Raw genomic sequence first — 23,998 nt, 5'->3', positions numbered from 1 at the left:
CAATTATATGGTTTCGCCAAACCGATGCGCTATGCTATCTGCTAACAACACTGAAGCACTGACAGTATACGGTGCGCATACCTTTAAACATTAAAGGGATGACTAAACAAGGCAAGTGAGGGGTCTATGTTTTCATCTAAGCCTCCTCTATTTGATGAAACTGCTGCCAATCAAGCAGCTTGCCCTGGAAACTCTTGGAAACACCTGGAACTAAATGTTAGTCACCCTCCCGCCCCTTCTCTTTTCACACATAGGTGTGAATTGTTGTCACTCCAAAACAGCGCTGTAGCGCTGCAACAGCCAATAAAAATCAATATCAAGTAGAAAAGGGGGGTCTAATGCTCTATTCAAGAACAGTTTTACGTCAGTAGTGTGCTTTTTCAGTTAACCAAAGGCTTGCGTAGTTTCAAACTTCCTGAGCCTTCGTAGGAAGAAGCAGTGCTGGTGGGCTGATGTCAACGCTGTGTTGGTGTGGAGGGACCAGGTGAGAAACTTTCCACTTTGGCTCCATTGATAGGAGGGGGAGTGACCTCCTTCCACAGCTTCCTGTAGTCCACAATCATCTTTGTTTTACCGGCGTTGAGATGATGTCGTAGTACCACTTAAACCACTGACCTCGTCTCTGTAGGCTGACTCGTCTCCATCTGTGATCAGGTCTAGGATGGTCGTGTCCTTAGCAGACTTGAAGATGTTTCATATGTGTTTTGCTATACAGTCATGTGTAAACAGGGAGTACAGAAGGGGGCTGAGCATACAACGGACATTGTCAACATCCAATAGGGGAACAGGTGAGATCTCGCCAAGACCAAACAGGAAGCAAACAAAGCAGGTACAGGATCATCTCTGGTGGGTAGAAGAACAAATTACTGTACGCACAAGGGCAACTGTGGCCTTCTGTTTTTGCTTCATTGTTCAACAGTTTCCCTTCTGGTAAATTTCCAACAGGATCATAATGGAAAATAATCTCAAAAGGAATCTTGATTCAGTCTGTAACTGGAGTTTACAGTGGGCAGGGAATGTTGGGAAATGGAATCCCCAAATCCAAAGTAGATGCGACATTTTTCAAATCACTAAAAAGGTTTAATATAAAACATCTCTCTGTAGCATAATTTACTGTAATAATAATGAACAGAACTAAATATTTATTAATGCTAATGAAATTGGGTTCACTTAAGTTCACTTGTGTTCATTAACTATACTGGTAAATCAGCATCTGTTAATACTTAGCTAGAAGTGGTGTGTGCCTGACATCCTTACCTGGTGTATTCTCCTGTTCACTTTAAATCACTTAAGACAGTGGTAGCTCAGTGGTTAAGGTACTTGACTAATAATCAGAAGCTTGCTGAAGGTTGCAGAAGGCCACTGCCAACTTGTGACTGCTGGGATCCTGAGCAAGACCCTTAACCCTCAAATTGTACTCAATCATAATTGTAAGTTGCTTTGGATAAAAGCAAGCCATCACATGGACTGTATTGATCTATAACTACTAGATGTCCAGAAAAACCGCTTATTAGAGCTGCTGCAGCTAATAGCGCTACTTTCACTACAACAAAAGGAGAATTACCGCCCTCTGCTGTCTGGGAAGGAGAAATGGTTTTACTGTAGGTAGCCTGATTCAATATATACTAGATATATTTTTGCTTAGCGTTCTAGATCAAAAAGCAGAATTGAATGATAAATGAAATAAAATGTAAAAAAGGAACCACAAATTATTCTGGGTCTAATCAACTACAAATATGCTAAAATAATACCAGCTAATCTTCTGTATGATGTATATTTGAACAATAACCAGAATTTATTTGTGATTCCCTTTAGTTTACAAAACCATGGCCACAATCTATACTTAATTAATGAATTAAACTAACAAAGTTATTAATTGATTTGAAGTGTTCTGAGATTCAATTGATTTGAAGTGTTTTCTTTACCCATATGAGACACTTTGCCCATATGAGACACTGTTTACTCAAATGAAACATTGTTTACCCATATGAGAAACTCTTTAACCATATGAGACACTGTTCACCCATATGAGGCACTGTTTACCCATGAGACACTGTTTACCCATATGAGACACTGGTCACCCATATGAGATGCTGTTCACCCATATGAGATGCTGTTCACCCATGTGACACTGTTCACCCATGAGACGCTGTTCACCCATGAGCCACTGTTTACCCATGAGACACTGTTTACCCATATGAGACACTGTTTACTCAAATGAAACATTGTTTACCCATATGAGAAACTCTTTACCCATATGACACAGTTTACCCATATGAGACACTGCCTACACATACACAGATTTTAATTTTGCAGTTTGTCCTGCACTACTGCTACGATTAACTGCTACACTCACCCTTCTGCCCCCAGACATGAGTTGTACTACATGCTGTGGTGTTACTATTTGCTGTGAAGCTTCTACGTGCTGTCTTACATTTGGGTCACTGTTTACCTGTCGGTGACCACAAAGGTAACACTACACACAAACACCTACACACAACTTCCTCCGGTCATTAAACACAGAGCCTCTGAATGTCATGTATGTGAGGATGGTGCTATAACCACACCCTGCAGTAGGACTCTGCACCTCTGTAATACAGCAGTAGTGACGTGTCTGGGGGAAATATGAACTCTGCTGGGCAGATGCAGACAGGATTTGATAACTGTCACTGATATAATTCTAGCTTTGTTTCTTTAACTCTTTTAAACATACACATTACACTTCAGATCTTGTAGATGAAAATTATATAGCTTCTGTTGATAATAAAAAAGTCTATTTTATTTTTAAATTTTCTTTATTGTTAATCCCACAGCATTTACCATAATGAAACAGCTTTTCAAAAATCAAAAATTCCAAAAAAGATTTACACAAAATGCAAAATTTGGGTCAAACAAATTTTATGTATCTAACAGATTCTCTTGATTCTGTTTCATGAACATCACATGAAAACAATCATAATCAGTGCAAAGTGATTTATCTACATTTCCAATCTCAAGTGCTAATAATCAGTCATATAAAACTAGATGGAAGTGTAAAACAGCTCTTCATTACATTACTTGATTTAGGTTTGTAAAATCTGTTAGTGAAATTTGAATGACCCGATTTCAATTCAAAAGCTGTACATTACATCAAAAATGCCTTAAGAAACCAAATGTTATTAATAAATGAAAACAGAGTCCAGTGTGTCATACAAAACCATCCTGAAACACAGAAGCTGTTTTATATGTGGTTTTGGTCCAGTGTCTCCACCATGTTGAGATTTTTCCATTTGCATTTAGCTAAATAAATCAGTGCTGTCTGATGAACTATGAGTTCTGTATATAGGAATGACCATACAGTGACTGGTGCATACTGTGTTTCTCTTCAGTCTCCATGGTAACCCAATGGGCCTAAATGGTTTGAAGCCCAAACTGAAACTGATCAAATTAAAGTGAGACTCTGAGTTTCAGGATGGCTGTTGAAAGCTCTGCTGAATTTCATAAAATAAAATCACTGTCCCAAGATAGTTACAGAAGACTTAAAGATAGATATAGAATATTTATTGAAACTTTGTTCAATATGTTTAATTATTTTGAACTATGGAAACATAAAATCCTATTTAAAAAGGCATGATTCCATTACTAAGAGTCTCCCCATTAATAGTCTCTACATATATATATATATATATATATATATATATATATATATATATATATATATATATATATATATATATATACACACACAGTTAGGTTACATGGTGGTGGAGGTCCCCACAGTTTATCAGTTTCCCTGCCCGAATGGCCTGTGGGAAGAAGCTCCTCTTCAGTCTCTCTGTCTTGGTCTTCAGGGAGTGAAAGCGCTTCTCTGACCTCAACAGAGAGAAGAGCCTATTGATGGGATGGGTGGGGTCCTTCACAATCCTCCTGGCCTTGGTCTGGCACCGCTTGTAATAGATGGTCTGCAGGTCACGAAGTTCCGTATGAGTGATGCGCTCTGCTGAACGCACCACCCTTTGGAGTGCTCGTCTGTCTTGCTTGGTGCTGTTCCCAAACCAGACTGTGATGTTCCCCGTGAGGATGCTCTCGATAGTGCAGGTGTAGAAGTTCCGCAGTACCTTGGAGGGCAGTCTGAAGTCTCTTAGGCATCTGAGGTGGTAAAGACGCTGACGAGCCTTCTTTGCCAGGGAGTTGGTATGGCGGGACCAGGACAGGTCCTGCGAGATGTGAACACCGAGGTACCTGAAACTATCTACTCTCTCCACCGTGGTTCCACTGATCCTCACAGGTTGGTAGTGCCGCTCCTGCTTCTTGCTGCAATCCACGATCAGCTCCTTTGTCTTACTGACGTTTAGGAGGAGATTATTTTCCTGGCACCAGTTTTCCAGGTGTTTAATCTCCTCCAGGTAGCCCCTCTCATCATTGTCCGAGATCAGGCCCATGACAACGGTGTCGTCAGCAAACTTGACAATGATGGTGGAGCTGGAAGTGCCTGTGCAGTTCCAAAATCAAAGGTTTAAGCACAACACTATTAAACCCAAGTTTCCCCTAATATGACAGGTGTGATGAATGCTGGAGAACTACAGAGCTAATGGAAAGGAAATATCTGCAGATGTGTAATTTAATTGGCTGATCCCTTCAGGCCTGTCTCATGCTTCTCCTCTGTATTCTTCCACCGTCTTTCCCTTCAACATTCCTAAATACATACAAGCACACCATGATGTAATGGTAGATTAGACACAGTTATCTTACACAGACAGAGCTGGTGGCTAAACTGCTGACTACACAGACATCTTGTGGGATCTGACACCTCACAGTTTAAACAGAGACTTACTCTCCTCTCAGCATATAGCTGGTTGGCCTTCATGTGAGCTGGTGGACGATGAATCTCCATCAGAGCCTGTAAAACACAATAACACATTAATGTAGCACATTAATATTAAAATGTTAAACACTGAGATTCATGATACAATACAGATATCATAAAAGCTCACTTACCTGCAACAGGCTTGAAGTCTAAAGGACAAATAACAAATATGAAATTAATATACAAACTATGTACAGTATATGGTCTACTTATGTTAGTGAATTAACATATCAAAGGTAAACTTGAGTGTACTAAACTGACCGAACCAGCCAGAGACACTTAGTATCAGATTAGTAATCAATAAACCAATCCCCACTGAAGCTGTTCATTTGGACTTCCCATTTGTCTCCTGTATCCCTTACCATTGTTCTTCTTCCTCCAGATAAAGAAAGCAGCACAGCCAATGAGGACCAGGAGAAGGACAGCCAGAATTGCACCAACGATGACACCAATCGACACTCCTGAATAGCCATAGTGTTACACCACAGTTAATCCTCCAACTGTTGCGTCATCAAACATTTAATCATAAACATGCACTGCTTTTGCGCTCTGGAAATTTAAAATCATACCTGACTGAAATGGAAGCTCTTTCTCCAGTCCACCATGCTGTACCACACAGGAGTATTTATTCTTGTTCAGATCCTCAGGTGATACTGTCAGAACGTTTCTCTTCTGGAAGGTTCCATCCTGGTTGGGTAACGTCTCTGTGAGCTTCACGTTCTCACGCAGGTCCTCTCCGTTCTTCTTCCAGGAGATCATCACTCGTCTGGGGAAGAAACCTGTAGCATGACACACCACTGGAGAAGAGGAGTTCTTCTGGAACAGGGTCACCTCAGGACGGTCTGAGAGATACAGAGAGAGAGAGCAATTAGGGGAAAGTGAGAGGTAAAGATTATTCATATTGGATTGAGAACACTGTGAGCACACTGATGATATAGAATGTGTAGCTATAAATCTAAACAGCAGATTAACAGTGATGAGGGGGAATGCAGTGTGTCTGAGCAGCAGGTTTATAGTGATGAGGAGGAATACAGTGTGTCTGAACAGCAGGTGCAGTTTCACTAACAGAGCAGATCACACACTCTACCTTTCCTCTCCAGAGTGTCTCTGCCATAAGCCACATACTTCTGTAACCACTCGATACAGGTGTTCTCCAGGTAGGCCTTATCCTGGAAAGCCCATTGAGTAGACTCCCATTTGTTTTTGGTAATAACAGCTTTAGCATTAGCTACAGTCCAGGTGAGGGTGTTCAGATCCAGACTGATGAAGTCTTCTCCATCATAGCCGTACTGGTCATATCCTCTCTTGGTTCCATCATCATGTAGCTCACAACCGTACATGTTCTGCCAAGTGTGAACCCCTGCAGAGACACACATAGTGACAATAGAATCTATAGATAAGCGGAAGGATTAAGTTTTGGGGAAGTTATCAAGAACTTTTAAAACTGATTACAGCAGTTCTAAACAGACTTGCTGAAGTCATGCAATTATATTTCTGAATCCAACTATAAGAACACAGCAGGCATTACAACTCAGAACTGGTCATATATCAGTATAGTCGATACACTGATAACCCCAGCTACCTTTACATAAGGTGGGCTATTAGGAAATGCCAGTAGACTTGTTTATGCAATCTGTCTAGTCCAAATAGCAAATAAACAAACTAGGTGTCTGCATAAGATGGATAAGGAGCCTAAATCTGTTCATTTTAACATCTATACACTGAGAGCACTTTGTGCTGTCGATAAGAAGGCGGCAGAGGGTTGCCAAAAAGGAATCCTTCATATTTTATTTTACAGGGATAATCACCTTGACTACAGCCAGAGAATGTGAGCGGTGTGGAGTGAAAGCAGAATGGGAACAGAGTGACACAGTTTGACTCAGAGTGAGGCGCCAAAACATGGAGCGCTGGTGGTTTTCTCTCGCTCCAACATCACTTTAGTATCTCTACAGCGCAACACAACATTGTGCCATATTTAAATCACACCGTACGTGCTTACAAGCTTGGTGTACTCTGGGTGTTTTCACATAGATCATGAAAATGGTCAAAAATAGAATTCCCTAACTAAAAATCCTAACAGTGAACACAAGTGTGGTGATGTCATCACTACCATGAAGGGTTCACTGTGGAATCTAAAAAGATGACTGTGTTAAAATCCAATCAAAGTTTACCATCTACAGTGACATGTCCAAGTTCAAGTTCAAAGTTCAAGTTCATAGAGGTTTTATTGTCATTTCAGCTATATACAAGTACACAACAAAAACGAGACAATGTTCCTCCAGGACCATAGTGCAACACAAAACAACAGTGCAACAGACAACATGCTACACAAGTGCAAACAGTCCAATATAGTGCATGTCATTAAATAAACAATAATAAATACAGGACAGGACAAATACAAAATGTCCTTGCACAATGCACAGTTGTATAAACAGTATTATTGGGTTTTTTGTTGTTGTTGTTAAAATAATTTTGGCTTTCTTTCAGTTCAATAGTTCTAAAGTGATGTTTTTATCTCATATTTTGTTGAACTAAGAACTCATATTTTTTAATACATATTAAAAAAATAAGTATTTTTCTGGCTTGAGTGGGGAGCCCAGAATGAGAAAAACACAATGGAGCGGAGGGACCGCAGCACGCTCTGAGCGAAGAGTGGGAATATGTAAAGTTGGAGCAAGGTTGGAGCGGCGTGATTACAGAAGCGTTTAGCGAGCAGTGGAATTTTCTGCCACTCCATTCCACTCACATACTCTGACGACATCACACCCACATGCAGTGGACTCTTGGTATCTCTCACTGCAAGAGCTGCTGGCTAAATGTGTCGCAGTGAAGGGGAGACCAAGTGTGAGAACTGCTCCTGCTCCTAGTGTGCCCTCTGCTGGGTCTGACAGGTACTGCATGTGTGAGGACTGCTCTGCTCCTAGTGTGTCCAGTCCAGGTGCAGTCAGGGCGTGGAAGCCCAGGGGAGCAGCAGGAGGAGAGAGCAGGACACATACTTGGTCTCCTCTTCACTACTGGCCCAAACCTTCTCCATTTGAACAATGTGAGTCCGACTGAGGAGCAGTGGGGCCCTTGGAACTCTTTCTAAAGGACTTTCTACACTGGCAGTCATCAACAGCTTCTCTCTGGAGGTCTTCAGGAGGTTTTATGCATCACTACAGTGTTTACCAAAGTAACTGATATCAAGACTGCAGGTTTACACTAAGCATAAAACTGTAGTGTTTTATGATTGTAGGTCCTCAGTTACATGACTGTGAAGGCCCTCAATACTGTTGTACTGTACTGACAGGTGATCATCAGTGAGACTATCTGTGTCTCAATCTCAATCTGGGACAGTATAACTCTACACGTGACGGGACGTTTCTATGAGAGGGACAGTACGCTCTACACGTCACGGGACGTTTCTATGAGGGGGACAGGATGCTCTACACGTGACGGGACGTTTCTATGAAGGGGACAGTACGCTCTACACGTGACGGGACGTTTCTATGAGGGGGACAGTACGCTCTACACGTGACGGGACGTTTCTATGAGGGGGACAGTACGCTCTACACGTGACGGGACGTTTCTATGAGGGGGACAGTACACTCTACATGTGACAGGACGATTCTATGAGAGGGGACAGGATGCTCTACATGTGACAGGGCGATTCTATGAGAGGGGACAGGATGCTCTACATGTGAGAGGGCGTTTCTATGAGAGGGGACAGGACGCTCTACATGTGACAGGACGATTCTATGAGTTCCTCTGTTACTCAGTATATTATTAAGTTCCCCTGTTCCCTGGTTGTCCTGTTTGTACTCCACCTGTGTTCTCAGTTGTTTCTGTAAACCTGTTCTTGGTTTGTTTGTTGTCATGTGTTCCCGTTATGTCCCAGACTCTGAGTACCTGTACACTCTCATTAAAAGTCACGCACCTCATCAATGATGCACACAGCTCTCTCTCTACTGCAGTGGCTTCTGCTCTGTGATTGGATGGCTCTGATTAATTACACTGCAGTGATTGGATCCAGGTGTCATTTTGGTTTGTATTCTTGTCTAAAGCTTCTTTCTGCCATGTCTTTACTGGCAATGATGAAAGTTGTGTATTTATCCTCACTGTGTGCACTTTACGCTGTGTTTGGTATACAATTAGACTAGTTTTCATGCCTCAGCTTTGAAAAAAGTGACTTTTTGTATCCTTGTTTGGCACTTTGTCTCTTGGTGTGTGAGTCATTCAGTTTTCATCAATTGGAGTGTGGGCGGGGCTAAACCACACACTGCTGATGACTCATGACCTCGCCCACCTCTGTGGTCCACCTGAGGAAGCACCAATGAGCAGCTCGACCGCCAGCCCAACAGACGAGGGATGAGAGGCTGGAGACAGATGCTCTCACTCCTGCTCTCTCACTGACCTTCCACATTCCCCAGAATAACAAAGCTCACTCGCCTGGCTGTGACATCATACCCACACAGCTCCTCCCCTTCAGCACTATCGCCCCCTGGAGGACACCAGCACTGCTGCCCCACACATACAGCCCTCCGCCCCTCCCCCACACTGACGCTCACTGTAAACCCAGCACTGCTCTGGGGCCTGGACTCTCTCTCTGGGTCTGTGTGTGTGTGTGTTCATGCTGCGTCACCAGTGCCGATCACGTCTCACAGCTCATCAGTATCAGGCACGTGGACTTAAACTGGATCCCACACACATCAGCACTGTTCTGCAGTAGTGGGGAGTCATGAGTGTGTGACTGAGCTCCACCACGTACTGATGACGTCTGTGTTTCCATCCTCTCCCTGTACAGCTCCATACCTGTGAGCACACAGAGTGTAGCAGTTCCCCTCCTGACTCACTCACACAACCATCATCATTTCACCCCCCACTCTCTACACTACTGCTGTTTAACAGCACACACACGCCAGTCTGGGTTCACTTACACACACACAGAAGACACGAGACAAGGAGATGCTCCACACCAACACCACACACACAAGCACACACAAATAAATGTTTAAATTAATGTGTTGGTGTGTGTGTGTGTGTGTGTGTGTGTGTGTATGTGTATGTGTGTACAGCCTGACCTGCAGGACCCCGGCTGACCTTCTCTGTGGTTGCACAGGGTGGTGCATACACCCTCCATGTGACGTTGGGTGGAGGTGGGTCGAGCTGGATGTGCGGGTGGAGATGAGTGTAGCGGATGTGTAGCTGGAGGTGAGTGTAACTGGATGTGTGGGTGGAGGTGAGTGTAACTGGATGTGTGGGTGGAGTTGAGTGGAGCTGGATGAGTGAGTGGAGGTGAGTGTAGCTGGATGTGTTTGTTAATGTATTTAAGTAGAGAAACTGCACGGCTGTTTAGCTCATATTTGTCAGTGGATTTTTTTGTTTGTTTATTCTTCAGTCTCTCTACACTAACTGTCTTTGTGTATTAATCTGGGTTGTCATGGTAACTGGAGAAGGGTCCATTAAGGGAACACCCACTCATTAGTGTCTTTATGATGACTGATGGTTCCTCTGTGTTGGTGTCTTCTTCTAAACAGACTCCTGTTAGCTTTACAGTGGAGTTCTGGTTCTTGGTCATGTTGCTTCTCTGTGTTTGGTGCAGTGGTTTCTCTGCCTGTTAAGGTTTGCTGCTGGTGTTCAGTGACATCCTGTACCAGTGTGCATGAAGGAAGTTTCTTTTAAAGTGGTCTTGTTGTAAGAGTTCAGTAGCTGATCTCTGTGTATTAGGTCACCAGTGCACAGTGCTGCTGTGATGTGTGCAGTGACTGAGTAATTAGAGGCTTGTTTTTAATCACACTGAGTTCTTCACTTTTGTTTTTGTATGTGATGTAGGCTAATGATCCTCTGTGGTTTGGTGTTTAGGTAACTGGAGAATTCTACGTAGTGGTCACTGTGGTCTGGCGTGTGCTGTGGTTATAGGGCTGGACGCTGAGGTAGTCTGTGCACACTGATGACTACGCTTAATCTTCATCATGCTGTTGTGTCTATGGTCATTTCCGCAGTGTTTGGCAGGGAGGTGATCTGTTAACGTCATGAGCTGACAGTGCTAGACTGCACATGTGCTTCATTCCTGGATCAGTCAGGTAGACTAGTGTGGCTCCTTTTCTCTTCTGTTTTTAATTTGACATTTGAGTTTGTGTTCCTTTTCTTTAAAAAGCATCACTGTAGTTGGTAGTTTTCCCCTTTTGTTTTTGTTAAGTGTAATTTAGTCGTTGTTTATGTAAATGATCATAAACTGTTTTTTATTTTTCTCAGACCAGCTGATGCTGAGTTGCTTCTGTTTTGCCTTTAAATAATTTTTTTACTGCTGTGTTCAGGTTCCTTCTGCACTTTGTACTATGTTTGTCTTTTTTTGGCAGTGTGTGTGTGTGTGTGTGTGTGTGTGCATGTGTGTGTGTGTCTCTGTCTGCCTGTGTGTGTGTGTGTGCGTGTGTGTGTGCGCGTGTGTCTGTGTGTGTGTGTGCATGTGTCTGTGTGTGTGTGTGCGTGTGTCTGTGTGTGTGTGCGTGTGTGTCTGTGTGTGTGTGTCTGTCTGTGTGTGTGTGTGTGTGTGTCTGTGTGTCTGTGTGTGCGTATGCATGTGAAGTATAAGCACATCCGTGGTGCGGGGCAGGCATGTCCCTTTGTACTGGGGACCAGAGGACTATCATTGTCATTACTGAGCTCCACTGAGGTCTCATTTTTGTTGTAATGAAACCTTGTTTGAATTATTTTGAAGTTAAGATCACTGATGTTATTTGGTAGGTAACTGATTCTTTGACCGATAGTTGCTCTTTTAAAATAATCTGCATCAGGCTGGTGTTTATATTTGGATGATGTCTCACACTGATATGTGATGAAGTTTTTCTTGTGTGCTGGAAGAACACCATTAATGTTCAGGTGATGCTGTCTGTGCTACAGCAGGGCAGCTAACATGTCTGAGCGAGTGAGCGTGACAAATCACACAGTCACACCTACAGGGAGCAGAGCAGGAAATGTCAGTACTGTGAATTTAATGAGCCGTGTGAAGACCACCAGCCTGATACACACAGACTATCCCACAGCATCACACACACAATAAAAGCCTGCAGCTGCACTGCTGGAGGACCTGCTCCCCCAGACGCTCACACAAGTCCACAAAAACAGCCCTAAAGCTACAGCTGTTCCAGCAGTGGTGATGGCATTTATCACTCTGGAAGATCAGGCGTTCTCTGGTGTGGAGGACGTTGGGTTTCGATGGCTGCTCCAACATCTTGGGTCACGTTAAAGCCAGATGTCTTTATTTTTCTGATGTCGACTTACTGGAGCTACACAACATGGTAGTGACTCATATTCACAAGCTCACTGACCCTAATGTGACATCCAATTTCCTCACCACAGACACTGGGACATTCCTCTATCCTCACCACAGACACTGGGACATTCCTGTATCCTCACCACAGACACTGGGACATTCCAGTATCCTCACCACAGACACTGGGACATTCCAATATCCTCACCACAGACACTGGGACATCTGCTGTGAATCCTGGGAAGATTCTCAGGTTAACCACACAGTGGACAAACAACAGTTCTGAACTATAGAAGACAGTTCTGCAGGCCCTGGAACATTCTGGATCACACACGAGCTCTGTGCCTTCTGTGGCTTTTGAAACAATATTTGAAACATAGAAAGTTTCTAAAAACACTCCTATTGTACTGAGCAACAGTGAACGTAACACTGTTCACGCTCTAGTAGAACGCAGGGTCCCATTTTGCTGTGTATGGCCCTCAAGTTACAGCTCGCCCTGAATGGTGGAGTGTTCTCCGTCACACTTCCCCTATGCTAGCATCGCTGTTCCCCTAGTAACCAGTCTCGTGTCCTTATTTTGGTTCGGTTCCTGTTAGTTTCCCTCGTTTCTAGTCGCCGCCCCTTATTTGTTTCACCTGTTCCTCATTTCTCCCTCGGTAGTGTGTGTTCTTAAGCCCTGTGTTTCTATCCCTTCATTGCTGGTCATTGTTTCTACACTCCTATCAGTCTGTTTTCTGCTCTCTCACGGTTCGCCTGTTTCTACACGTCTGTTCTGGTTTTCCCATATATCACCCATGGCTGTCTGTCTGTGTGTTTCCCTCTCGTATATCGTCTGGTTGGGTGAGTCATCGTTCCCGTTCCCTAGTGTGTGTGTGTCTTTTCCCTGGTCTCTCATGTTTAGTGTAACTCCTGTTAGTAACCTCTCTGTTTTCAGTATTGTATTCTTTCCCGTTTCCTCGTGTGTAGCTTAATTCCTCTGTAGTTTACTGGATTTAGTCCTGATCTCTGGTTTGTTCTTAGCCTGTGTTCACATTAGTTTTATTAAACCTGCTCTTAGTTTATATTGTTTTCCTGATCTTCTCTGTTGTCATGTTTCCCACAGCAGTGTTACATCCTCACAGCAGCGTTACACACCCACAGCAGCATTACACCCCCACAGCAGCGTTACGCCCCCACAGCAGCGTTACGCCCCCACAGCAGCGTTACGCCCCCACAGCAGCGTTACGCCCCCACAGCAGCGTTACACCCCCACAGCAGCGTTATGCCCTAACAGCCGTGTTACGTCCCCACAGCAGTGTTACACACCCACAGCAGCATTACACAGCAGTGTTACACACACACAGCAGTGTTACACACCCGCAGCAGTGTTACACAGCAGTGTTACACACCCACAGCAGAGTCTCGGCTGTAACTGTAACTGGCAGAAGGACAGTTGGCCATTCCAAACACTCACATTTAGCTCTCGCCTCAAAAACAACCAAACAGAGCTGAGTGTGCAGTCACTGGACGTTTCTGTGATAGGGGAAGGGACGCTCTACACATGACAGGACGTTTCTATGAGAGGGCACAGTATGCTCTACACCTTGACAGGACGTTTCTATGAGAGGGGACAGGATACTCTACACGTGACAGGACGTTTCTATGAGAGGGGACAGGATACTCTACACGTGACAGGACGTTTCTATGAGAGGGGACAGGACGCTCTAGATGTGGCAGGACTTTTCTGTGAGGGGGACAGGACGTTTCTATAAGAGGGGGCAGGACGCTCTACATGCAGAACGTTGCTAGAACAGAAGAGAGCAGTGGGTGTTTATGGTACTGAGTTACCTGCTACACTGATGAGTTTAATCACAAACATGAGCTCAGTCCTTGAGCTTTTCAAACAGTTCACAAGAGAAATGCTGAGAATCACAAGAAATCAAAAGGTGATTCCTTCAGTTAACGCAGTAAAAAGACTGCTGCCTATGTGCTCGCTCGGAGTTTGGAGTTAAAACGAGCAGAAGCGCAGTGAGAGACTTTAAAGCTCACCAAACAAATGACACAGGGGCTATCACACATCTAATCTGTGAGGCATGGCTGGATGCCTAAAGTTTTCTAAGGATCCGCATGAATTATTCACAGTGACCAAAGCAGAAACTGATCAGAGCGACCAGCAGTGTGATCGATGAACAGAAGAACAGAATCACATGTGACGAGGCAAAGACGCGTCTGGACATTAAAACCCAAAACATTCCTCTTGTGCTGAAATAAGAGTTTGGCTCTTCCACCTGAACGTTGGACAGTGAGACAGGGAAAAACATTTCTGAAGGTGGACTGCGATTTCTTCATCACTGTAGCCTTAGTTTTAAATTAAATTTAGATTTGTATAATTAATACATATTACATATTAATACATATTTTTACTTAACTTGTTTATAAAGCTCTGACCAGTCAATATGGACCAGTTAGACACATGTATCATTTTTTTAGGAGAGACCTTTTAATTTTGATGTTTTCATGCAGTTGGTTGAAAACAAAAGAAAAAAAAGTTCTGCAAATGAATGTTAGATTTGTCTATAATGTTAGTTATCAACTACATTTTATAAATGTGTACATCGGCCTCTGCATATATGTGCGTGTAGAATATCAGATATCAGCACTGGCCCAGAAGTCCCATGTTGTTGTATCCATAATTAGATTATCAGAGACAACTATAAGGTGGGTTATCATACTCCTATAAGGTGAGTTATCACACTACTATAAGGTGGGTTATCACATTACTATAAGGTGGGCTATCAGACACTCCTATAAGGTGGGTTATCACACTCCTATAAGGTGGGTTATCAGACACTCCTATAAGGTGGGTTATCAGATACACTTATAGAGTTTCCATGTTTTGTGCTACTTGTGCAGTAGTTTATAAATCAGCATAAACAGCTGGAGAACTCTAGAACATCTCACTGGTAAGTGAAGAGCACCGTTTATAAACATTTACTATGTTATGTAAACATGAGTTTACAAACAGTATAAAACATACAACATGTTTACAAACAACGATGAAGACCAGTAACAAGGTTCCTAGAGTAACATCAGCTAGAAATGACTGATGAGCGGAGAGCAGACCAATGAGGAGACATGAGCGTTTATCTGTGTGTGTGCCTGAGTGACGAGGAGACATGAGCGTTCATCAGTGTGCATGCTTGAGAGACGAGTAGACGTGAGCGTTTATCAGTGTGTGCCAGAGAGACGAGGAGACGTGAGCGTTTATCAGTGTGCGTGCCTGAGGAGACGTGAGCGTTTATCAGTGTGTGCCAGAGAGACGAGGAGACGTGAGCATTTATCAGTGTGTGTGCCTGAGTGACGAGGAGACGTGAGCGTTTATCAGTGTGTGCCAAAGAGACGAGGAGACGTGAGCGTTTATCCGTGTGTGTGTCAGATGAGGAAATGTGAGCGTTTATCAGTGTGTGTGTGCCAGACGAGGAGACGTAAGCATTTATCAGTGTGTGTGCCTGAGAGACGAGGAGACGTGAATGTTTATTAGCGTGTGCGCCAAACAGACAATACGACATGAGCGTTCATCAGTGTGCATGTGTCAGATGAGGAAATGTGAGCGTTTATCAGTGTGCGCACCACACAGATGTGGAGACATGAGCGTTTATCAGTGTGTAACAGAGAGAAGAGGAGACGTGCGCGTTTATCAGTGTGTGTGCCTGAGAGACGAGGAGACTAGAGGAGACTAGAGGAGACTAGTGGAGACTAGAGGAGTGAGTGATTCAGTGCAGTCTGTCCTGCTCCATAGACAATTACGTAAAGAAGCTTCAGAGAATTTGAGAAGGTGTCATGTGAACACCCCTTAACCTGTTTATCAGTGTGTACCTGTGCACTCTGAGCACAGTCATTAATGAAAAGGTCATTAAGGTCACTGTGACCATTCAAGTCCATAGAACGCTAATCAGACATTAAGTCCACTGACAGACCTGAACTGATGTCTGCTGCTGCTTTAGTTGGAGTGGAGAGTGGGAGGAGCCTATGATCTGACTATGTGTCAATCACTGATATCACCACATCAGATCAAAAGGAACTGCTTGGATTCCAAATAACACACTAACAACAGCTTGCGATTGATGGGCTGAGGTCTAATCACACATCTCTTCACTGTAGCCGTTTCCACCACAGTGTCTGATCTAAACTGTATGAGGCTTTATGCTGCAGTCAGACGTCTGACTCTGTGATGCTACAGACACACTGGATATGAAGGTCTCAGCCTGAACCTTCTTCCACAAAGATGTGGGACGTCAAAGCCGGTTCTCCATCTCTGTAGCTGTGCTCGCTCTCGCTCTCTCTCTCTCTCTCTCTCTCTCTCTCCTTCCAGACGCCCACTACTGGTCATTACTGTCAATACAGCACCAGTGCGGGACCTTCACCGTTAGCCTGCATTAGCAGGACATTACATGTCGTAAGCTCACAGCACGAGCGGGGAATTCCCCCAACCGCAGACACGCGATCCGACAGGGGAGACGCGGATGAATAAGTGTGTAAATAAGAAGAACGCAGGCTGGCGGTGTGTTGGCACTGTGAGACGGACAGCTGTGACGCTGAGTCAGGGCGCCCGGCGTCAGTGCAGCTGTTTTCAGAGACCAGGGTGTGGCATGGTAGGAGGTCTCTGTCACAGAACGTCCCATCGAGCGTGTTTGCGTGCGGGTGAGTGGAGAGGGGCCAGAGAAGAGGACTGAGCCACAAGACAGCACGCTCTTCCTCTTCCTCTTCCTCAGCGGTGTCAGGTACACAGGAGCATCTGCCTCGTTTAGGTGAGGTGTGTGTGTGTGTGTGTGTGTGTGTGTGTGACAAAGTTTATTCTAAAGGGGCACTGCTATACAGTCTAATTTTGAGTTTGGCAGGTTTAACTATCACACAGCTACAGTGGATAACCCTGACCAAAGAGCTACAGGAGTATATGTGCGTAGTTGGGGGATGAGGACATGTCCCCTTCAAAGTTTGGAGGACGATAAAATGTCCGCCCAAACTTCTTGCTCACAGCATCCTTGTGATTTAGATTTTAAACAGTGTGATGTGATTTCTCCTGGCTCTTAGATTTGGCCAGAATTATTATTTATTTAAAAGTCTTGTTATTTTTATAAAATGATGGTTGTGTACTGTGGAGGGAGGTACCGGGAGCCCATCCACTAATCACAGAGTTACTACAGATTCATGGAGGAGCATAAACGCTCAGCTCTCAGATAAAAAGATGGTGTCTAGTGGGATTAGTGCGCTGTGGAAATAAAGCACTTTGACTCACAGTAGTGTGTACTGGTGTGTGTCTCTGAGTTTGGTGTTTCTGGCACATCGTTAAGTCCTCGCGCATGTCTGACATGTGGAATGCAGTCTGTGTTCCTTTAGCACACCAGCTCCACTTTCAAACATTTAAAACTGAGGTAGACTAAATGTGCCTTCTGCAATAACGTGAGACACTGACAGACCTGACGTCTGAGATTGTTTTTGTCCCAGAGGAAGCACATGTTGACCTTTGTCCTCCCTAACTGACACCTAGGTAACGGAGTAGGAACTGGAACGCACATGGCAAACCAACACACAGAAACTGCCCAGCACAAACTGTCCTCCTATAATAAAACACCAGTGTTAATAAAAGCAGCTGGTGTTCTGTGGCTGGCTCACCGGCCAATTAGATTAGCTGCTGAGCCATCTCATTTGCATATCCCATATTAAGGCTGGCATAACTGTGTTTCCTTTATTTAATAAAGAGCTTTAAATGAACATTAAGCCCCTCCAGCTTTGTCTGTCTGATGCTGTAATACTTTTACATATTAACACTACAACAGTCCTTTGAGTTTCCCATAATTAGATTTGACTGTATTAACAACTTATACTTCACTCAGTATTAGCCATGTCCAGCCAACATACTTCTTAACTACACCAACAGGTTATACGTTACTGAAATAACTATGTAATATATGTAAAGTTAATTAATATTGTCTGAATTGTTTGTTAATAGCTGATTCACTAATGTTATCAGTCACTCTCTCAGTATAGTGTTTACTGTAAAAAAGGTCTAGTAATTAGCCAAGCAATCAGGCATGAAAAGAGAATTTCAGAAAACACAACAGTAGGCAAGTCTGAAGGAATCCTCACTAATCAGTTTAGCAATTTGAACATGAAAATTAAACATTCTGGTTTCACATGAGATTAGACTGCGCATACATACATGTTGTGTAATTTGCTCATTGTCATTTATGTAAACGATCATAAACTGGAATATATAATGGCTTTCTTTTCTCTATGTCTTGCCCTGCCTGCTTGGTGCTGTGATGCCACACCTCTCTCTACCTCATTAGACCCATACCAGTACCTCATTAGATCAACAACAGTACCTCATTAGGCCAATACAAGTACCTCATTAGATCAATACCAGTACCTCATTAGACCCATACCAGTACCTCATTAGACCCATACCAGTACCTCATTAGGCCAATACAAGTACCTCATTAGATCAATACCAGTACCTCATTAGACCCATACCATTATCTAATTAGACCAATACCAGTACCTCATTAGACCCATACCAGTACCTCATTAGACCCATACCAGTACCTCATTAGACCCATACCAGTACTTCATTAGATCAATACCAGTACCTCATTAGGCCAATACCTTTTCTTAGTCTAATACCAAAAATGTAAAATATTTTGTGTGAGAGATTGCTATTTATACTGTGTGTTGCAGACTGTGTGCAGGTTTACACATAAAATGCAGAATCGATATTATCCACCAGGTGGCAGCATTTCAGTCTAGCGCTTCACTGTCTGGCTTTTCCCACTCTATGATCAGCACTTCAGCACTAGCTGAGTTTTTATATTTGGAAAGCTGTAATAACTAAAACAAATTTAGGTTTGCTTTAGTTAATCTTTTCTAAATTATGTTACTGTTTTTCACTTATATTGCATAAAACCAAACTACCTGAAATACACAAGTGATACACTGCTAATGCCACAGGTATTTAATACACAAAAGGTTAATGTAAAAATATGTAAGCATCTATTCAAAATATTTGATGTTTTTGGAACACATCTAAACATTTATAATAATCCGCATTTAACCATACAAATGGATATTAAAGACTTTTTATAATTAAACACTCCTCGCCGTTACACAAGTAATGAATGTTAGGACCTGCTGTGTGGAGTTTAGTCATTCATGTACTGAGTGTTTATTCTCACCGTTAGTCTGATTGAAGCGTTCCATTAATGTACCAATGTTGACTTTGGCGGTCTCCTGAGAACCCTGTGCAGTCTGAGTCTGTCTGCTCCAGTAGTCTGCACCCACACTCTTCTCCATCCACTCTGCCTTTGGAATCACTTCCTTGATGTTTTTGTCATAGTACACAAACTGCTCTCCATCCACCAGACCCACAATAGTGAACTCTGGGAAATTGATTCCCGGTGTGACTGCAGTGTAGAAGTACTGCAGAGAGTGAGAACCTGAAAGATAAACAGACATTTATTTAAATTATTTTCTTGGATGCTGTTTGTTAATGTCATTACAAAGTGCTTTAAAGCATTATTTAAACAACAAACGATAAAAAACGAGTTAGTTCATAATGATTTAAACCTAGCCAAAATTATTTTAATTAAACATGAAAACATCACCACCTCAAAAGTTTTAGCTCAAACCGATCAATTCCTTTAGTTTTTGCCATTTCTAATTGCACAGCATTAATAATTCCCTGCTCTGCATTAGCTATTCCTCGGAGAGCATCACCAAGCAGAACCAGCGTCCCACGGTTAAAAACGCAACCAATCTGACAAAGATTTCATGAAGGACACACGGAACACACTATACTGGAAGAAGAGGTTTCATGAGACTACTTACTGACCAAATACCGAAAACCGATTACAAAGATAAATCAGCATAGTTGCATTTAGGAATGTATTCTTTAATTCCTGTAAGATGCCCGGGAAAACCTTTACGCGGGGTTTTCTCTGTTTAAAACCTTAAAACTTGTTTTCTCGAGTTACTCCTCCAGCTTTATAAAACAACCGACGACTATTAGACTTCCAGTCTATTATCGATAATACGTACAAATGGGCCTAGATCACTTAATTTTAAGTGATAATGTGGCATTCCCGTAGTGTAAAACTTTATGATGTAGATTCCCAGACCCAGATCAGGCCTATCCGTACACGAATAAAAGTCTCCAATGCTGCTTCACCAGGGACATCGCAATTTAGGTTTAATTAGACAAATTACTTAACAAATTAATTAACAACGCTCATGGTTCGATCCTCATGAAGCATATATACTGTCTATCATACTAATCAGACTATAGGTAACCTAAAAAATTCTGGATAAAAATGTCTATATGTGACTATATGTTTGGAGATACCGTGCAAGACATCTGCTGAACATGTTAATAAAACCGACTGCGATGTTAACAGGGTACACAGTTCTAAGTATTAATTTCGATCTTACCTGCCAGATGAACATTAAACGCAAGGAAAATGAGGGCTTTCATGATCACGCCCCCGTCCATCTTTGCGTACATTTCAAGGCCAAACGATTTGCAGTTTTAGCCTGTTAATAAAAGGTTTCAGTATATGAGAAGATCTATCCGCGCTCCTCGTCTGTCCGGGCAGTAATACTTGCTTGTCACCGTGAGGAAAGTTCATATGGAAAAATTCTGTCCAATGAGAATCAGGATTCAGGCGCAGAGTCATGAGTCACTAAGGAGAAAAGAAGAGAGGCGGTTGAATTCGAAAGCGCCCGTTTTTTTTCCCCACGATGAAGGTGCTTTAGTAGCAGCAGGATTTTTTGTGTTTTTGTAAAGGGTTAGGCTTCATCAGTTTGTGTAGTTTAATGTTATTATATATATTATTATATAATTATATAATTATTATATAATTATATAATTATTATATATTTTATAATAATGTTATTATTTATATATACTACTGTATTAGGAATGACTGTATTAAATATGTACAAAGGCTCACGATAACATAACGATAAATAACGATAACATAACGATAAATAACAACTTAAATTGGATTGCAAATGTAAGCTTTCACAAGGCATTTGATGTTTTTGATATTTTGTAAACATATCTTCACAGTGGGGAACTAGTTTCTCTATTCAAACAAAATCCTGGCATTGTTTTTGTTTTTTGTTTGTTTGTTTGTTTGTTTGTTTGTGCAACCTGTTCATAGAATTAGTAGAAATGTTGGTAGAAATGGTCATCTCTGATAATGTTTTCTTCTTGATGTTCACTAGATTTATTCCCACCCAGGACGACCCATGAACAGAGCAATTGCATCTACACATCACGCATACACCATAGAACCATTTACAATCCATCATCTCTGCTACACCACACACCATGATCCAATCCATCTAACAAGCTGCATGATTTACACCAAAAACATATTACATTGATAAATAGTGTAACTGCTATATGTTAACACATGCTGACATTGTGTAACACATGCTGACATTGGTGGACTCTTGATGGGACCAGGTTAAAGGCTGACATGCATTGTTTGGCATAAATGTTAATTGTGTTTGTTCAATCATGTGTAAGCCTTGATTCATCAAAACACTCACAGTACACTCAACTGGATGAATGTGGTACATTCATCTGAGATTTGTCAGGACAGTGATACCATGTTGCCAAAACCCGTTGGTGTAAAATGAAGTGTGGATTTTAATTCTCTGGATATCAAGTGTTACTTGTTTCATTTTGTTGTTGTTCTTGTTGTTTTGTTTTGTTTTTACAGTTTTTGATCTTTCCAAGCACTTTGGTGCACAGTGAAGTTCTGCCAGAACACATTCTTTCAAATAATATGTGCAATACAAAAAATGTAATTTGTTAGAGAGATCGTGTGCATATCGTTCCTCTGTGTGTGTATTAATGTCAGTATCACAACCACATAACAGGACAACACAAGCACTAGCCACAGTAAAGGGCCCTTTTAATATTTAGATTTTACCGAAAGCCTTGATTACCTGTTGTAATTAAATAATTGTGAAGAATTCTGTCACAAAGGTAGAGAACCTAATTTGCATAGCCAGAAAAACCAGTAACCACTAAGTGAACTTAATAAAATCAAATGTGACTTCCTATGATAGGCATATAATCATATTAATGGACTTTTGTTCTAATTTGATAGGCAGCATGTCATTGTAACTAAGGCTGAAGGCAGCCACCCTACCCATGACTCAAACTGAGGGCTGACAGATGGTAAATATAAGCTCTGACCACCGGATCAAACAGGCAGCTCTCTGGCAAAAGCAGCCAGAGCAATACATAATAATGTAATATTACATAATATATATAATCAATTTTATTTATAGGCGCCTTTCAGGATACTCAATGACACTTTACAATACAAGACCAAATGAAAACATGATAAGAATTATTAGAATAGCAGGCTAAAATCACCAGAATAATAAAATGACAACACAGTGGATAAACGAAAATAAAATGAGAGATTAAGACATGGTAAAAGTTACAGTGTTGAGTGACAGGACAAAACACAATTATGATAACAAAGCAATGAGGCAATAAGAAGAAAAAAGAATAACAGATCAGGAAAGTCAGAATGAAAGAGAAGGTTTTCAATGCTTTTGGCAGGTGGAAAGTGATCGGCAGAGACGGGGGTGCAAGGGAACGAAATTCCATGGCCTATTTACCTAAGAGTACCCATTTAAACGTCCTAAGTGGCGGTCCTAAGAGGCGGTCCTAAGAGTACCCATTTAAACGTCCTAAGTGGCGTTCCTAAGAGTACCCATTTAAACTTCCTAAGTGGCAGTCCTAAGAGTACCCATTTAAACTTCCTAAGTGGCGGTCCTAAGAGTACCCATTTAAACTTCCTAAGTGGCGTTCCAAAGAGTACCCATTTAAACTTCCTAAGTGGCGTTCCTAAGAGTACCCATTTAAACTTCCTAAGTGGCGTCCCTAAGAGTACCCATTTAAACTTCCTAAGTGACGGTCCCTAAGATTACCCATTTAAACTTCCTAAGTGGCGTTCCTAAGAGTACCCATTTAAACTTCCTAAGTGGCATTCCTAAGAGTACCCATTTAAACTTCCTAAGTGACAGTCATGTTTTGCTATATTGCTGAATGCATTCTAAATTATCTGCAAATCAGCTCCTCAGTTCAACAGGAATCACCAAATTAAAGTGTTTGCTTCTTCCTGTTCTTTTGGTTGTTGTTTTGCTAGGCTTCCTCCTTCATATTCACATAGGAAAGAGAGCCTACAGGATGTTAAAGACCTTTACAAGCAAATGGAAATGGAGCAACATTTAAAAGTGTCAAGAACTAAGTAAATGAAGTTAGACTAGTATAGAGTGGAGCAGATGGTGGTTTGCTACAGAGGAATAATGAAAGCAGTCAATGACGACTCCACACGCACGAGAGAAAGTGGGACAAGTGGGAAGGGGAGTGAACCGTTACAAGAAGGTCCCACACTGGGATGACAGAATCATCTACACTGTACAAATGTCTCATAAAATGTGATTCTCTTAATTCACAATAATAAACACACACATTTTATAATTGGTTTAAACAATGACCATTGCTGGAGAATAGTTTGAATGCCCTTATATTTATAAGTGAAAATAATAAGCCTTAATTAGCAATAACCTCAACTATGTGCTTTCATTAGACGCTAATTTGGCCTTTTCTATATGTCCCTTTCACACACTTACATCTTGTTTCTCTACTGTATGTGAGATGTGATTCTTATAAAGCTTTTACAGACCTTTTGCATAATAGCTTGCATTTAGACTTTTTAACATTTAACATTTAAACTGGAACAACTGGCTCTAGTTATCCTCATCTGAAGAGGTCATTATACTAGAGGCTCATGTAGTTCTTCCATCAATCTTATTGATTGATTGATCCATGTGTTCAG

At 42.0% G+C, this 23,998-nt stretch overlaps 1 protein-coding gene across 1 annotated transcript; it reads right to left on the bottom strand.

The window, feature by feature from the left end:
- Positions 1 to 4,588: 4,588 nt before the first annotated feature.
- LOC145656825 (class I histocompatibility antigen, Non-RT1.A alpha-1 chain-like) lies at positions 4,589 to 20,739 on the bottom strand. The gene is made up of 8 exons (XM_081709807.1): positions 20,559 to 20,739; positions 19,307 to 19,567; positions 5,934 to 6,206; positions 5,416 to 5,688; positions 5,209 to 5,307; positions 4,978 to 4,995; positions 4,814 to 4,879; positions 4,589 to 4,675 (listed from the first exon to the last, which is right to left on the bottom strand). The coding sequence occupies exons 1-7, from the start codon at positions 20,629 to 20,631 to the stop codon at positions 4,821 to 4,823; spliced, it is 1,056 nt and encodes a 351-aa protein (XP_081565933.1). The 5' UTR covers positions 20,632 to 20,739; the 3' UTR covers positions 4,589 to 4,675; positions 4,814 to 4,820.
- Between the last annotated feature and the right edge of the window lie 3,259 nt (positions 20,740 to 23,998).

The sequence above is a fragment of the Electrophorus electricus genome, chromosome 1 (assembly GCF_041902795.1).
Source record: "Electrophorus electricus isolate QZ-2024a chromosome 1, ASM4190279v1, whole genome shotgun sequence".
NCBI lineage: Eukaryota > Metazoa > Chordata > Actinopteri > Gymnotiformes > Gymnotidae > Electrophorus > Electrophorus electricus.
Note: the sequence above shows the minus strand (reverse complement) of the source record. Positions and strands in the feature narration are given on the sequence as shown.